Source organism: Barbatula barbatula (genome assembly GCF_947034865.1).
Source record: "Barbatula barbatula genome assembly, chromosome: 18".
Lineage (NCBI taxonomy): Eukaryota > Metazoa > Chordata > Actinopteri > Cypriniformes > Nemacheilidae > Barbatula > Barbatula barbatula.
The window spans coordinates 4729669-4745822 of record NC_136781.1 but is presented as its reverse complement, the minus strand read 5'-3'; the positions used below and the strand labels follow the sequence as shown (position 1 = coordinate 4745822).

The 16154-nt window shown below is 37.9% G+C and overlaps 1 protein-coding gene across 1 annotated transcript in view; it reads right to left on the bottom strand.

Annotated features, from left to right (window-relative positions):
- Positions 1–16154, bottom strand: part of LOC306907668 (A disintegrin and metalloproteinase with thrombospondin motifs 2) — a 114870-nt gene that overhangs the window by 58716 nt on the left and 40000 nt on the right. Inside the window, exon 3 of the mRNA XM_079479947.1 lies at positions 11971–12142. Coding sequence (XP_079336073.1) covers positions 11971–12142 — 172 coding nt within the window. The remainder of the gene's footprint in view (positions 1–11970; positions 12143–16154) is intronic.

Genomic DNA, 16154 nt, shown 5'->3' with positions numbered 1-16154 from the left:
AATGGATTTCATTCAAATGCCGTGAATAAACGAACACACCTTAACTTCTCTCACTATTGCAAGAGTAACGAGCTGCAGGCCCACAGCGCAGCCAATCTTGATGGTAGGCGAGTCTTCCTAACGCTAGTCGGTTGATGTGTGACCAGGCTATTTATTTTGCCTTGCCATGGGCGTGCTTTTCCGTGGGAGTTGCCCAATAAAGGAATAAGAAAAATTGTTACATAACAGTTTTTCAAGTTAAAAAAACTTTCCAAAACGTATACGAATCTAGAGGGAGTGTATGGAGCACAGAAATACTACGTAATACGTCCAATTTGAAGTTGACCATGTTAAACATGAGAAGCCAGCATGTTTAACATTGTAAAGAAGTCAGAATGCATAAAACAGCGTTAAATCCCCTCTTTAAGCAATTCAACATTAATAAATTAATTTTTTTATTTGATTAACCTCACATTTTATCAGTCATGCTGTCAGACTTTCACGTTCCTGTTGGATGACGTTATATCACTCCTGAGGGTTGATTTTGTTTAAATTCATTCACTGAGGTTAATGCTATAAATCCTGATTAAATGAAAATTTGGAAAGGTCTCTTAATTTTTACATGGCTGTATATACTGTACACATACATACTGTACATACTTTACGTACATACATAACATTGCTTCTCCTTGGTCGCCATACAATCTAATTGCTAGAGAAACACCTCAGATAAGATCGATACGCCAACAAATTCTCTGTATCTGCTTTCCAGTAAACTACACTGTAAGTCAAAAACATAAATGAGATGTTTGCACATTTTTTATTCTTTACCACTACTTCATTATCAAGGTTTCCTAGGGTCGTCAAGCCCCCATGCTATTGAGTCAAAGAAAAAGAAAAAAGAAAGGATAAATCAGATGAGTGCTCATTCAATTAACCATGCCTCAAGGACAGTAGCATCAACTCGCTCAAATTACTGGAGATCATCTTTTCAATCAGGCTTTAGCACATTAGCTATTTTTTTGAAAGAGAGAGCTATGCATACAGTGAATACGGGCAGTTGTGTAAGTATTCATACATTCATATCACATTACTACTGTCAATCTTTCACTCCTGTCTGCTCTCACTGCACTGCAGAATCACTAAGCCGTCTGACCGCAGATCAGAGTGGACAAAGAGTGCCATAGCATATCAAATAATCAACAGCCCAGAGAAAACGCAGGTCTCTGAAGCTCTAACAGAATGCATCGAGCAGACTGCACATCATCAGCGGTCTGCTTTAAAGGATGTTTTTGGACAGAAATTCAATGTTGCAAAGTCTGTTGTTGCCATGTCTCTATTTTGTTTTTCTACAGTACTACTGCACTACAGAACGGGAAAGACACAAAAACGTGGCGACATCTAAGTTCTCTCTTAGCCTCCGTAGTGCTTCGAAAGGGAGGTGGAGAGGCAGAACAATACACAACCTCACCGCTAGATGCCGTTAAAAATTACACAATAGTCCTTTAAGCTCAGTAACACGGAACATGGATGGGTAACAGCTGCACATGAATGCATAACTTATAGGACATCTTCTAATGTCAATTTAGGGTGACACACCAGACCTGCCGTGAATCAATGCTACTATAACAGTATTGACACCTGCACACCTGAAATCATTCAACCGCAGGTTTTTTTAAGCTAGTATGAACATTAAACGCTTCTCCACCTCTACCAGATAAACATCCCTCATGCTCATAACTAGCATGCTTCATCATCCTAGCAAGGGAACCATCTGGAGCTGAGGGAACAGCCCTATATCATCAGATAAAAGTGTCATGAAGTGGCCTGTTCTTGCCTTGTAATTACACAGCAACAGTACCGTTTATAGATCACTGGCTTGCATTTCGTTTTTTGTTACGGAGCAGAAACGGTGTCACTTCACATCCGCTTTTCTCACGTGCGCAGTGTGTAACCAGACTAAGCAGCACTGGTTTGGCAATTGTAATCAGCTCTGAATGTACAGACGTCATGCCTCCAGGGAGCGCTGTGAATGTTAATCACAACAATTTAATGAATTCTAATGGGCCAGGGGTGTCATTTGGGCGTTCAATTACCCCGGAACATCTCTAATTAAAGGCCATGTGAATGTCTATTAAACTAGCCATGTTCCCGGAAATTCTACGAAAAATGTGACATATGTATCGCATAATGAAACACAAAGGTGGGAGAGTGAAAAGAGGGCCGAAAACGAGACGTGTCAAACATGAATGCCAAGATTGTGATTGTGTACGCTCAAACCGCACATCTAACTCTGAACAGCTGATGTGCATTTTCCAATACACCTCTGACATGGTCAATCTGTGTGGCATTTCCCCAAAAAAGGCAAAGCATTTGAATCTCACAAGTTTTCTTTTGTCGTGCTCAGTTAGTTCCCATTCATGCATTTTAAAAAGTAACGAACAGGATCTCTATAAACGGCTACAAAAGGTGGAAACATTTAGAAATATTTGTGTGTTCTCATGGACACCGTTTTGGCTAGAATCACCAGTTTTGGAATGTTTATCCCAGATGCTCAGGCGGACACATACCCTGCTATTTCCCACAATGCAACCCCCCCCCACCCCTCCCAATAATGATAGTGGTGTGGCACTGAGAGTGACAACTCAATAACAGACCCACTGAGAACAAAACTAGCCTGAATCACTCTCACAGTCTTGAGAATGAGAATCTAACAGCTAATTTCTAGTTGTGTGTTAAGCTTAACCTTCTGAATAAATGGATGCAAATGAATAAACTTTGTAGTACGGAAATGAAAGAATTTTAGTGTATGATGTGTTAAAGGAGACAGCTGCTTTCTCCAAATCTCAGTTATTCTATTGGGTCTATCTCCGGGAATACTGGGTGTGTTGTTATTTTTCAATATAAGGACTTCCATAACAGATGTTCTGGAGTCAAGATCCCATAAAAAAGACCACTAAAACCTGCGTTGGTGCTTCCCTGTAATCGGTCCAGTTCAAACAAATCCACTGAACCACTTCCAGAGCTGTTGGATGGGAATGGCAGGAGTGAAATAATAGTACACTGCTATGAACACCAGCTGACCACCTGTGGAGAAACAGGGCCAACCAATCTGCTGCTTCATTTATACAACAGCTCACCCGAAAACTAAACTTCTGTCATTATTTAGTCACCTTCATGTCTTGAGGATCATGACATAGACCTTTCCATAAAACGTCAGCCTAAGGCTTGTTATGACATACAGTATAAGAGAATGTGAATGAGATTTTAAGACTTTGTCACAGTGGAATACATACACATTTTTATCACACTCTTGTGTATGACTTTAGAGGTCCACGTATTATATAAGGTACAAAGTACTTGCCATTGTAACAGGAAAGATGACTATTTTAAATAACATACATTTTCAAAAAAATCTTTTTTTATGTCTTGTACGTTAAAGGTGCTTTGTGTCTTTTTTTGGAGGATCTAATGCAATATAATATACATAACTATGTCTTCAAATGTGTATAAAGATCTGACATAATGAAGCGTTATGTTTTTATGACCTAAGAATGAGCTAATAAGAAATCATATTCAAGTTTGGAAGTAAGTAGATAATGATAGAATTTGTTTTTTACAGGTAACATATTAAAAAATCAAATAATCATAATAAATACACCCCAACATCTAATTTGGTGTATTGGATCCTGTGAATGGTCATATTGCCCTAAATGTCAGCCGTGTTCCAACAGAGACAGTACGACTCCATATTAAATAGAATAAAAATAAACAGTACTTCATGAATCGCTTTTAGGGTGTAGCTCATCTGCGAAAGCATTCAAATCAAACAGCCGATTCTTAAAAGTGCAACTCAAACACTTGTTTTACATGGACGCAGTTCAAAGGACACGTGTGTGTTCTCACAGTTCCTTTTCCTGACAAACGAAAGCCAGCACTGACAGATGAGATTTCCAGATCTCGAGGGTCCCTACAGAGAGTCAGACCATGAGCATGGGTTGCCAAGGACGACGGAGACAAACCCAGATATTACTGTCCACAGTTGGAATGGGTTTAACTTCCATCTAACAGGTGCAGGAGAGCTGATGTTAAAAACAACTGTGGTAAAGCTCGATTAGGGTTTCCGGATGGGAAGCCAAAATTCTCTCGTCATCCTTATGTCATGGAATAGGATAATTAAAATACAATAAAGCCAACAGTTACCAAGTTCCAAAAATATAAAAGTCAATATAAAGTTTCAAGGTTTTAAAGGTCCATCGTCTCGTTTTTTTGCAGAATCTACTGACAGAAATGCAACATAATATGCATAACTGTCTTCAGAGGTGTATATGGACCTTACATAATGAAGCGTTATGTTTTATTACCTTAGAATGAGCTATTTCTATGTACATAAAGTGCAGTTGGAATTCATGAAATGTTGTTTCTAAAGTAGCCTTAAATGGAGAAACTGCTCTACAGAATCCATTTTATAAATGCGTTACTGTATCTCTTTCGACAAAAGAAATGAAAAGGCGAAGACATCTTAGTTCTGTGCAGTATTTTGGCGATGGACTGGCTACCCATCTTGGGTGTTTCCATCACTTTCTGTGACCTTAAAATGAAAAGAATTATATAAAAATGATAATCTTTGGATAATCTTGAACGTATACAGTCAGCTGTGGCCTAATGGTTAGAGTGTTGAGCTTGTGATCAGAAGGTTGCCGGTTCTAATCTCAGTACCAGCAGGTCATGACTGAAGGGCCCTTGAGCAAGGCACCTTACCCCTGATTGCTCTGCAGTAATGTGCCACTGTATAAAACTACTTGTAAGTCGCTTTGGATAAAAGCGTCTGCCAAATGAATAAATGTAAATGTAATGTAAATGTATACAGGCCATGTTGCATGTTATCGCGATTTTCCTATTTTGGAGGCTGATCACAAGCTCCTTCTTTCACTCCAAGAGTGCAAGCATTCTATTAATAGAGTATTTTTTGGTGACTAATTGAGATTTACAAACACAAAATGCTTTTTTAAATTAGTGAGAAAGCAGAAAACGTCCAAACACTTCATCCCAAGTGGCGTCATCCTGCTCCTTGTGAAGCTGCTTTCTCACAGGCTTCCAGTTCCAATTTAGCAGGATCTGTGCCATCTGTGCACGTGTGAGAGTTTACAACCATTAATTGAGTTGGATAGATAACATTTATAACGGTGTGTGTGTGTGTGTGTGTGTGTGTGTGTGTAACACAGTACACTACAACCGAAGCATTTCTACTACACTTCATTATCACTTAATACAGCACAATCATCACAAAACATCCAAAACCAAACCAACCAAAAGAAGGAAGCAGGACTTTACCTGTTCTTCATCCTCACATCTGTCCATTCAGTGTGCAGTTCTCTCAAGACATGATGTAATGGCCTTGGACAGCCACTGTAGGTGGTTCTCTTTACAGCCACGATTAAATAGCTGTTTCATTTTACCTGTAGGTTTGCTTAAAGAAACAGTCGCAACAGGGGAAGGCCAGTTACAAAGATCTCTGATGTTTCTCTGCTTTTTTCCTTTTTTAACAAGTTGTTTTTTAGTTACTAGTAAGCTATTAGTTACAAAATTATTTTTTTAAAGATTATATTTAATGTATATTGCTTAAGCAATATATTTGACAAACACCCAATGTAAGGTTTGTGTCGGCTCAAATTTGGGTTTAAAAATGTGAATATCAAAAGACTATTTAGTTGTTTCTGTCTGTTATTTGCTTAGTAAATTACAATACATTTTTTTTGGTTTCAAACAAGATTTTTGAAAGATTCCTAAAACATTTTTGCTTCTATTTATGGTCTAATGAATTTGTTAAGCACGGTACATATGACAGATATATACGTAGAATAAAGATACTGTTCAATATTTTGATTAATTTACATTATAAAAGCATAATAAAATTAAGTACTCATAATTAGTAATAACAAAAATTCCAAAATGATTCCTGAAAGAGGTGGTGCTAAGTATAGAGACATGCTGATACAGAAGCTAAAATTTGATGAAAGGAACATAATAGATTATTATGTCAAAATGTCTTAAATCTGTCTTTACTCTGTTTTATTGCAATGAAAACAGTAATAAGGAAATTGGGTTGACATAATAATAGCATATGAAACAATGAAGACACCTCACTCATAAATCTCATGTCTGACACATGAGATTCGCTGAGTCACTAATACCATGTGGGTGGTGCACATCATCTCAGAAGGGATTTGCCAATATGGACAGACTATCAATGTGACAATTAAGTGCTACTACACTGGTCTTTAGACGCTCAACTTGCAACCTACTTTTCCCAGACAAACAACAAAACAGCCAGAAAAACATGCAGTGTAAAATGAAAAGGTCTGGACAGCAAATGCTACGAACCATCAAATGAGGACCCAGACAGAGTTCAAGTCGACCAAAAGCAGCACATCCATTAAAAACCAAAAGTACAGCGTTCACCAGACAAACTGCATTCACATGCAGAACGTTCCGGGGTGAGACTGCAGTTAAAGCGTGTGATGCATTGTGGGATACGTCTCATGGGGTCAATCTGTCAATGCATATGACGGTCTAAACATAACATGATTTAAATCAGAGATGCTCTTTATACATCTCTCTTTGAATTAGAAACCAATTTAAAAATGTACTTTTTAGGAAACCATAAGGCCATAAAAAGTGTATTAAATCGCTGTAATATGAACAATATTGAACGCTTTTACAGTACACAGCCATTAAAGGGATACTCCACCAAAAAATGAAAATTCTGTCATGAGTTACTCTCCCCCTAGTTGCTCCAAACCAGTATAAATGTCTTTGTTCTGTTGAACACAAAAAAGATATTTGGAAAAATGTTAGCAACTGTCTTGGACATCATTGACTACCATTGTAAGATTTGTATTTATTTATTAAACTACCATTCAACTGCTGCAAATTTTAACATCTGTTAATCGATAATGGCTCCTAGTATGAAAATCTGCAAGAAGAAATGCGGCACAACAAGAACGCAACACGCAGTCAGGTTCTTTCTGCGTCACGTGACCGTCTGGCCATGAAAATCTCCGCTTTTTCACAGCAGAGTGCAGCACGACCACCTCCCAAGCGTCGCTTCCCACGCCATCCAGACTCGCCCAAGCACTTCCTCGGTGCGTGCTCCAGCTCACCAAGCAACAGGGAGACAACTATGCGCCTGCGTCCGGAGACAGCGTTTGTGCTTGTGTTCCAAAGCATTCACAATTGGATCTGTGGCTCAATACGGTGTTATCGTTACTGTAGGTTGTTACACAAAAAGACAAACATTTAACATCGCACATACCGTTACACTCTAGAAAAGGGATGAGAAGAAAAGCAGGTGTCACTAACAAGGATTAACACCCGTCCGTAGCACGCCAAGAACTGTCTAGATCCTGTTGCCAAACACTGCTATGAAAACTCATTTTCCCCCTGCGCAGCTTCTTTTATTCCTTTATTATTGGTGGCTCTGGTGTCAGGCGCCATCGCTCAGAATAGACCTTCATAATCCCCCATTTTCAACATACGCTGCAGGATGCGCTCAATGCACGGCTATACAATACAGCACAGGCGGCACAAAGTTATGATGCCTCTAATACCAGAGAACAGCGCGTGATCGCACTGGCGCTAAAGGTCGCAATTGATTGAACTTTGCCTGATCAATCGGACTTTTGAAGTGGAATGACAAGTTTTCGGTCCCACCAACTTTATGTTATATAAGCACAGCTTTACTTAAAGTGATGAACTTCATTTACTCAAACCTGTATGACTTTCTTTCTTCCGCAAAACACAAAACAAGATATGTTGAAGAAAGTCGGTAACAGCCGTGGCACCCATTCACACAAAACTAATGCAATTCAAAAGGTACCACTAAACAACATTCTGGTTCGGACGGTTCCAATGTATGGCATAAAGATCAGTACATTTACATGTATTTATTCATTTGGCAGACTGATAAGGATCAGTAAAGTATGATTTTTGAACGTTTAAAATATAATCACACAGTTAATGTAACTCAGAAGTACAGTATGCAGATTTGCAGGGTGTCTCGCACTAGATGAAGCACACGCACTAGAAGAGTGTTGGCGACAGGCACGTGCTGGCTACCATCTGTGGATTCTTCTGCATCCTTGCATTATGAACTTCATGAACTGCATGGGGGGGAAATCACATTACAACCTTCTGATTGTGAGCGTGCAATCTTTTCCTAATTTCTGTCAATAGCTGAAAGAGCTGACATCTAATATATCTATCTAATGGAGAAACACACATCCCAGTACAGAGAATTGTGTTGCCAAGGACAGACCGCTTTGCCTTTCTAAGCGACGGGCGAATAAATTAAGTCAGTACAAAGGTAAGCTCTTCCTTGAGCGAGCTCATATCCAAAGGCCTTTAAGCTATTATATGAGAGTATATATGAAAGTATATGAGAGGATGACTGTGGCACATTATGGCATTGCCCCTAGACACGGAGATATATATTTTAACATTCTATCTGATTGCATTCACATACATATATGTATTCAATAATCGTCTCTAGTGTTTATCAAAACGTTCTATTGATCTCTGGTCAAAGAGACACGGCCGAAGAAGGATACTATACATGCACTTATACAACCTAAAGTGGCTGGCTTACATTCAGCAATAATCACTCAATCGTGATAAAAGCCAATGCTTATGGTTTCATCGTGTTGTTTTAATAACAAGCTGTATAACACTATAAAGTTTATAATTTGAAGCATTAATTAATTAATAGTAGTAAAAGTCATGTCAAAAACCTTTAAACAAGTAACAAAAACAACAAGTAAAACATGTTGTACACACTATTACCCAGCAAGTGAGGTTCATTTATACAGCCGTGGAAAAAATATGAGACCATTTTTTCTGAATTTACTATTTGTAGGTATGTGTTTAGGTAAAATGATCATTTTTTTGTTTAATTCTGTGAACTACCAACAATATTTCTTCCAAATTTCAAATAAAAATATTGCTCATAATTGCATTTATTAGCAGAAAAAAACTTGAGAAACAGGTCAAAATAACAGAAAAGATGCTCTGTATTTTTTCTTACCTAAAATACGGCAAAGAATAATCATATTCAATTTTAAGCAATACAGCGGAAATATTTGTACATGTTTTTAGGAAAGGTAAAAATGTACATATATTTTTGATAACCTTGTTTTTATCACAGTTGCCATGTGTCTGTCATGCTGTCAGTCTTTCACATTGCTGTAGGATGTCACTCCTGAGGTGTGATTTTGACATTCAACAGACACTGTACTGGAATGGCCACAGTACAACTTGAAATACGGATTAAATAAAAAAAATTGCAGGTTGTATAATCTATGGTAAAAAGCTGTTTTATAATCAAATGTTATTTATCTCTTTGCTATGATTGAAATGTTTTACCAAACGGCTTGTGTAAATGGGTTATTATGAAGAAACAAAACGTTTTCATAATTGTTTATTTGCATGTGCAACAGTTCTTCTCCCCCATATGGCTGACACTCCTATGAAAGGCAACCAAATGTTATTTCTAAAAATCTGTAAAACCAAAATCCCTTACTGGCTGTGCCGGCTGTTACGGGCTGACAGAAAGCATCACTTTTATCTGCTTTTCTGAACTGAACAAAAGCCCACAGACAGGTGACTTATGTGATGTTAAAAAAGTCCATATGTGTGAACTTTAGAATAAATGCATTTCACATTTTGCGCAAAAGTATTTTACTAAAATAAACAGGCAACGTCCTGTAGCATAATTTTGAACTTCTATTGTATTAGAGAACATATCACAAATCAATGTCATGACACTCATTTCAGAGGGTTTACATTCAGATTTATTGATATGTAAAATTTCAAATAGGGTTGAGTAGGTCCGCAGCTTTACCATAAACAGGAGAAAACACAACCGAAACATGACTAAGCTTTGTGCATACAGAGAGCAACGGAGGAAATGTTTTGAATTGATTTATCTTGCTGCTGAATAGGTACATGACCACATGGAGCTAACAACATCTCGCCTAGAACAGCTGTTCATAAGAGCTGCAAAATGTCACAGCCAACATTCAATGGCATGCTTAAATATCGAAATGCGACAGCAATCTCAAATACAGATGTAAATACAAAAACAAGGGATCTAAATGTGCAAATTTATGTAATATGTTTCCTAAAATGTTCATATATGTGTAATGTTTGCTAACAGTCCAGGTCCAAACTTAGACAATGTTTCTATGTGTCAGGGTGTTTTGAAAGCACCACAATGGCAGACTGTTTACACTTCTCAGAAAATAAGCCTTCAAATGGCTTTCCTTGTGATCTTACCATATTAACATATGAAAATATTACACAATTCTCTAAACTGTTTTAAACAATCAATCATTCAACATTCATATTAAATATCAGGTCACAATTCGATATCACATACAGCTCATTTTCCTACTTGCATTTTTTAAACAAGCTACAAAAGGTTCCTCACAACGATGCCATAGAAGAACCGTTTTTGGTTCCCCAAAGAACCGTTCTGTTCTTTAAAGAACCATTTACTTCATACATTCTTGTAGTCTAAAGAAACTTTTGTGCAACAGAATTCTTCGTTTGTTAAAATATCCTTTATGGAAACATGAAAAGTGGTTCATTTAGGTTCCTCTAAAAACACCTTTTAAATAGAAATTGGGATATATGGTACCAATTTTCTGACATTTTGGTTCCATATAAAACGACATATTATATACATCTCGTTTGTGTTAAGCATAACAAAGAATTTTGTCCAGTTTAGAACAAAAATAGCATTAGAGTAAATGATGACAGAACAATCCCATTAACTTTCTTAAATTACTCACAGATTTCATAGCCCACATTTCTATTCAATTACATGTATCATTTAGGAAGAGAACTCACTCTATCCTTCTTCAACACAGTGGTTTATTAAATCCAGTATGACACATTGTCGGACTCAGCTGGGCAAGGATCCCCACAGTCAAACCCAACCTGCTATCTTCTGTTTCTGTGAGACCAGAGGCCTCTATTGACTCTTTGGGTTAACTGAGCATGTCTACCACGGGAACCATTAGTTGTAATCACACTGACAGTAAATGTTAGTACACTGGACAGATTAAATAGGAAAACTGTCTGGATTTTAACTGGCTGCTACATTTTACAAATGCTCGCAAAATCTGCTAAAACTGAAATAAAAACGCCTTGTTTTTTGGCAGATTCTCGCTCTGTCAACTCACTAAATGTACTAATTGAAGTGGGCACTGAAGATAAATCGCTGCAGGCAGTTGCCAAAGGCACCCGTTGAGGCCATGTTTTTAATAAATGATAACACTGATGAATCTGATCAAAAATCATTTTTTTCTGGTGACTTCTTTGTAATGGGGACTAACAAGGATAAATATACATTTACTACAACTTACTGCATAATAATTTGACTGATCAAACTGTTTAATAAGCCTTAAAGGAACAACTCACTTAAAAATAATCGTCATCATTTACTCACCCTCAAATTGTTCCAAATCTGTATATATTTCATTGTTCTGTTGAACTCAAAATATGATATTTGGAAGAATGTAGAAAAGCAAACAGTTTTGCGGCACCATTGTAATTATTTCTACTATGGTAGTCAATGGTGGCCAAAAACTATATACAACTATTCTTCCAAATATCTTTCTTTGTTTGTTTCTTTATTTCGTTGTTTGAATGAAAAATCGCTAAAGTGAAAGTAGTCAAGCGAACTCTGGTCCGCACCAAGTGCGGTTGCAGTGGAACTGTGGCGTGGTTGCCGTGAATGTGAAATCAACACGGACCCGGGTGCGCACTTGTTCAGGAAGTGGTTCAAAAAGTTACCTGCGCATGCGTTTTAGACGACCCGATCAAATGTGCCCAGTCTGAAAACACCCTAACAATAGCTTGCTTGACAAGAAGATTTAATAGGATCTGTGAGTTATATGCTAGAAGCGAAGGCCGCTGAACAGGACTGACCTCTGGAGTGGAAGTCTGCGGCTAGCGGGCTAACAGGAGGCTTCTTCACAGCAGCTGTCTGGTACACAATGTGAGAACGTCCCCCAACGTCCTTCTCCAGCTCTATCACATGATGTCCTGTTTCCACCGGCTCGATGAAAAACTCCTCCTGCTCGGTTCTGATCATCCCCGCCTGTAAGATCAAGAAAAACTCAGAAAAATGCAGCGAGTCAAATGATAAACAAAAGTGTTTCTGATTCACTACAGATGCCTTTTGATAAAAAATGGCATCTGTGCCATTTGCAATGCATACTACAAATATTTAATATATATGCAACATGCATGTTCAAACTTGTGACTGGTTCTACATAAATAAATAACAACAACAACAAAATAAATACCAACAACAACAAAATAATGATATCACACTGAATTCAATAAGGAAAAGGTCACATGGCCAAAAGGGAACAAGCTTCACTTTGTATGCCAATACAATAATTTGGCCACTCTGTTCCTGCGTGTGAGCCCGCGTGTGCGCATTCAATCTTGTTTCTATGCAATTTCACACCAGAATTTCCATTTTACCACCTTCCCATTCCTAATACAGGCTCATGCACAAAGGAGAACTCTCCTCTGGGCAAATGTTAACACAGTTCTGAAATCCTCTATCCAGCGTTTAGACTTAAAAAGGTTTAGTGTACCCTTAGGCGCCGTTTCACTTGCTCTGAGACACATTACTCCCTCTGCTATCCACCCTTAGTCAGTCTAATCTCAATTTTGGTCTCATGCCTGATTTAGGATCAGTTCCTCGAATACCACCTGCATCTTAAACACCGGGACATTAATAACAAAACTGGCTCTGAATCAGCTGTGGCACATCAAGGTTATAGAAACTGGATTTGTGAAGCACCCCTAGAGAGTGATATGCTACAATGATTCCCAAAAGAGACGGATCGTCTGCCTTCGTTTGGCTGGAGTACTAGTGCAGATGTCTGTAGTGTGTACTACTGTGAGACGCTACAGGTAAGCAGTCATGGATTGTGCTGACAAATGCAGCCGCTGTCATTTACTATTAATCTGAGCTGTGCACCACCAACTACCAAATGTATACCACATGTACCATATAACTTATTTAGTGTGCATATATGGGTCAATGGCATATGTAAGGATTTCCGACATGCCCATATTAAAATAATAATAAATCAATCATATCTATTGCCATTCTTCAGACGGTAAGAATGTGGTGTACACATAAATACAGACTACAATTTATTATTAAGTGATTATCTATGATAGGCCATAGCTTTAAAAAATTTAATGTGGGGCAACCATGATTTATCTTCAAATTAATTCATTTCCATGACACACTTAACATTTGTAAGTGTTTAGAAACAATGTATTTGCATTTCTTTAAGTTTTGGTAATCATATCATATTTTTTCTCATATTTCTGTTTAGTTCTTCCTATAAATCGCATTCTAATAATAAAAATGTTTATAATTTTTTTTTTACTTGAGCGTACTCAGAGATTCATATTTCATGCACAAACACTTTATTATTTTTAATTCAATTCAATTATTTATATTTTCGACAGCACCACATGATATGACTCAGATATATTTATATATAGAATACATTTCGTATAGTATACATTTGATACCTTTTTGTACTTTTGTACAAACTCCTTTTTGAAGAGTGCATTTGTAATATTTGTTATAATTTAAATGCAATAATTTAATTCAAATTCCAACCAATTAAAACTGAAAAGGATTCATAAATTCAAATTTATGCCACCCAGTCTGTGAAAAAACAGACTAATAAATGTAAAATAAAAGTCTCAAAATGTAATTATGAGATAGCTGGCATCTAAGTTTGATTTCAACCATTAAAGTGATCAATAATTTACTCAAACTCTTGTTCTTTCAAACCTGTAATTTTTTTTCTTCCGCACGACACAAAAGAAGATATGTTGAAAAATGATGATAACTGGACCCCATTCACTTGCCTTTGCTTTATGTCCATATAAGAGAAGGAAATGGGGCCAGTGCTATTCAGCTACAAACCCTTCTTAAAAATATCTCCTTTTGGGTTCTGCGGAAGAAACTAACTCACAACGGTTTGAAATAACAAGAGGGTTAGTAAATGATGACAGAATTTTCATTTTTGGGTGAACTATCACTTTAACTGCATTATGACTTCAATATTTGACATGACCTTTCTCAGTGAATAATTAAAATATCAAGATTATATTATCACATTTTTGCATTTGGCAGATGCTTTTATCCAAAGCGACATACATTGCATTGTACAAAACATATGTTTCTGACTACGTGCAATCCTCTGGGATCAAAGCCATGATCTTGGCATTGCTAGCGCAGTAAATCACAAAAAAGCTGTGCTTTAGCTGTGTTTTCACAGACAAGGTCACATATCAATACACTTTAGTTTGTTTGACAGCATTATGTTCCTGTATCATTGATGTATCAGTCATTATAGCAATAATTATTTTAGTTCTCAAAAATAGATTTGGTAAGTGAATTTAGCTTACAAAACTCACAATCGCATGACAAAACATGAGCCGGGATCCGTAAATGGACATACTGTGTGTGCAAACCACCCAGGCACCATTGTTGTACACGGTGGCCGCAGCTTTCATACGGGTCGCTGAAAATTATGCGTTCTTAACATGATTAACACCGAAAGGAGGCTTAGCCAGGAGCCGTCACTACCCAAACTGAGCACAGTTGGAGTTTGCTGCGCAAATACACAGTAAAACATCCATATGTCAGGCTGAGTTATGTAAGCCATCTCAGAAGGGCATCTACCCTGAATGACCTTCTTTTCCATGAGAGAGGGAGAAGGAAAGACAGAAAACCAGGAAAAAACATGACGGAAGGTAGAAGGAAGAAGGCCAGAGGGCAAGATGTATCCTGTCAGGAAGGTGAAAGAGTAGCTCCAGATGCTGGTGACAGGAGAGTGAGAGATAAAAACGTCAAGCGAAGGTGCTAACGTGCGATGTCAGGTAATCTTCCTCTCTCACTCCTGCACTCTCCAGCTCTGCGCTCCAAAACAAGCGCTCAGAAAATTGCCAGTCACTCTCCTTAATTCCATCTGTCTGTTTAGACGACTGGTAATTACCAGTTCCCCTGACTAGATCCACACAGCGCTCGTAGGGGAAATCGTGCACGCTGACTCGCACACAATCATATAGTCATGCCTCGGGCTTGTTCCACATGCATGTTGTCATTCTTTGCTCACCATGCTGACACCTTAGACAGGGACGGTTGAATGATCTGCTGGCCAGCAACATCATTTTAGTGCTGCTTAAACTTCTGGGTGCTGCAAAAAATCAGATGTGCTAGACGTGTTGTCATAATAAGAAAAATGTGTGAAGTTCTATACATGCTGTAAACTTATATGGGCATTGCATAATATATGCTGTGCTATTACTTTACACAATCTAATAGTTCAACTTTAAGGCCAAATCCACACAAAGCCAGCGCTTTCCCTATCCAATGTTTTTTTCCTTTTCACGGCATGGGCTCAAGAAACCGCTAATCCGTCTCAAAACAATGTAGTGTTCAAGCCAAATCTGTATGTGGCACTGTAATTCTGCCACAGAGAAACGGAGAAGATTTGGAGCATGCGCATAAACTTTGCACGCTGGGGTGATGACATCATCGTTTCAGAAAATATGCGGATTGGCTCTACACACGAAAACGCAAGGGTGGCATTTTCAGATCGATCCACTCTGGGAACCGATTTCAGGATGCCAAACGGCAAATCTGTGTGGACGGATTGCGATACGATAATTATTTTTTACGTACAGAGCTAAGGCGGTCTCCGTGTGGATGGCATCTAAAATGTAAAAATACAATCTACTGTATTAAAATTTTAATCTGTTTATAATATTAATGTCTTGGCACTTGAAGGCAAGGGCTAAACATCTGACAAATTGAGACAATCTGTAACTTTCAACACAATTCGTAACCATTTGACAAGGTGGCTACTTCTACAGAGTGCATTTTGTAAATATGTTATCTCCTTCTGTAAAGAATTGAAAACGTGACAACGTGTTTGTCCTGTGTCAGTCGGCGTAGTGCTTCGAACGGGAGGGGAAGGGCTGGTGTGAGACGTTGGTTGAAATTCGCAACCACTACATGCCGTTAAAATCTCCACATTATTTCTTAAAATAAAACTATACAA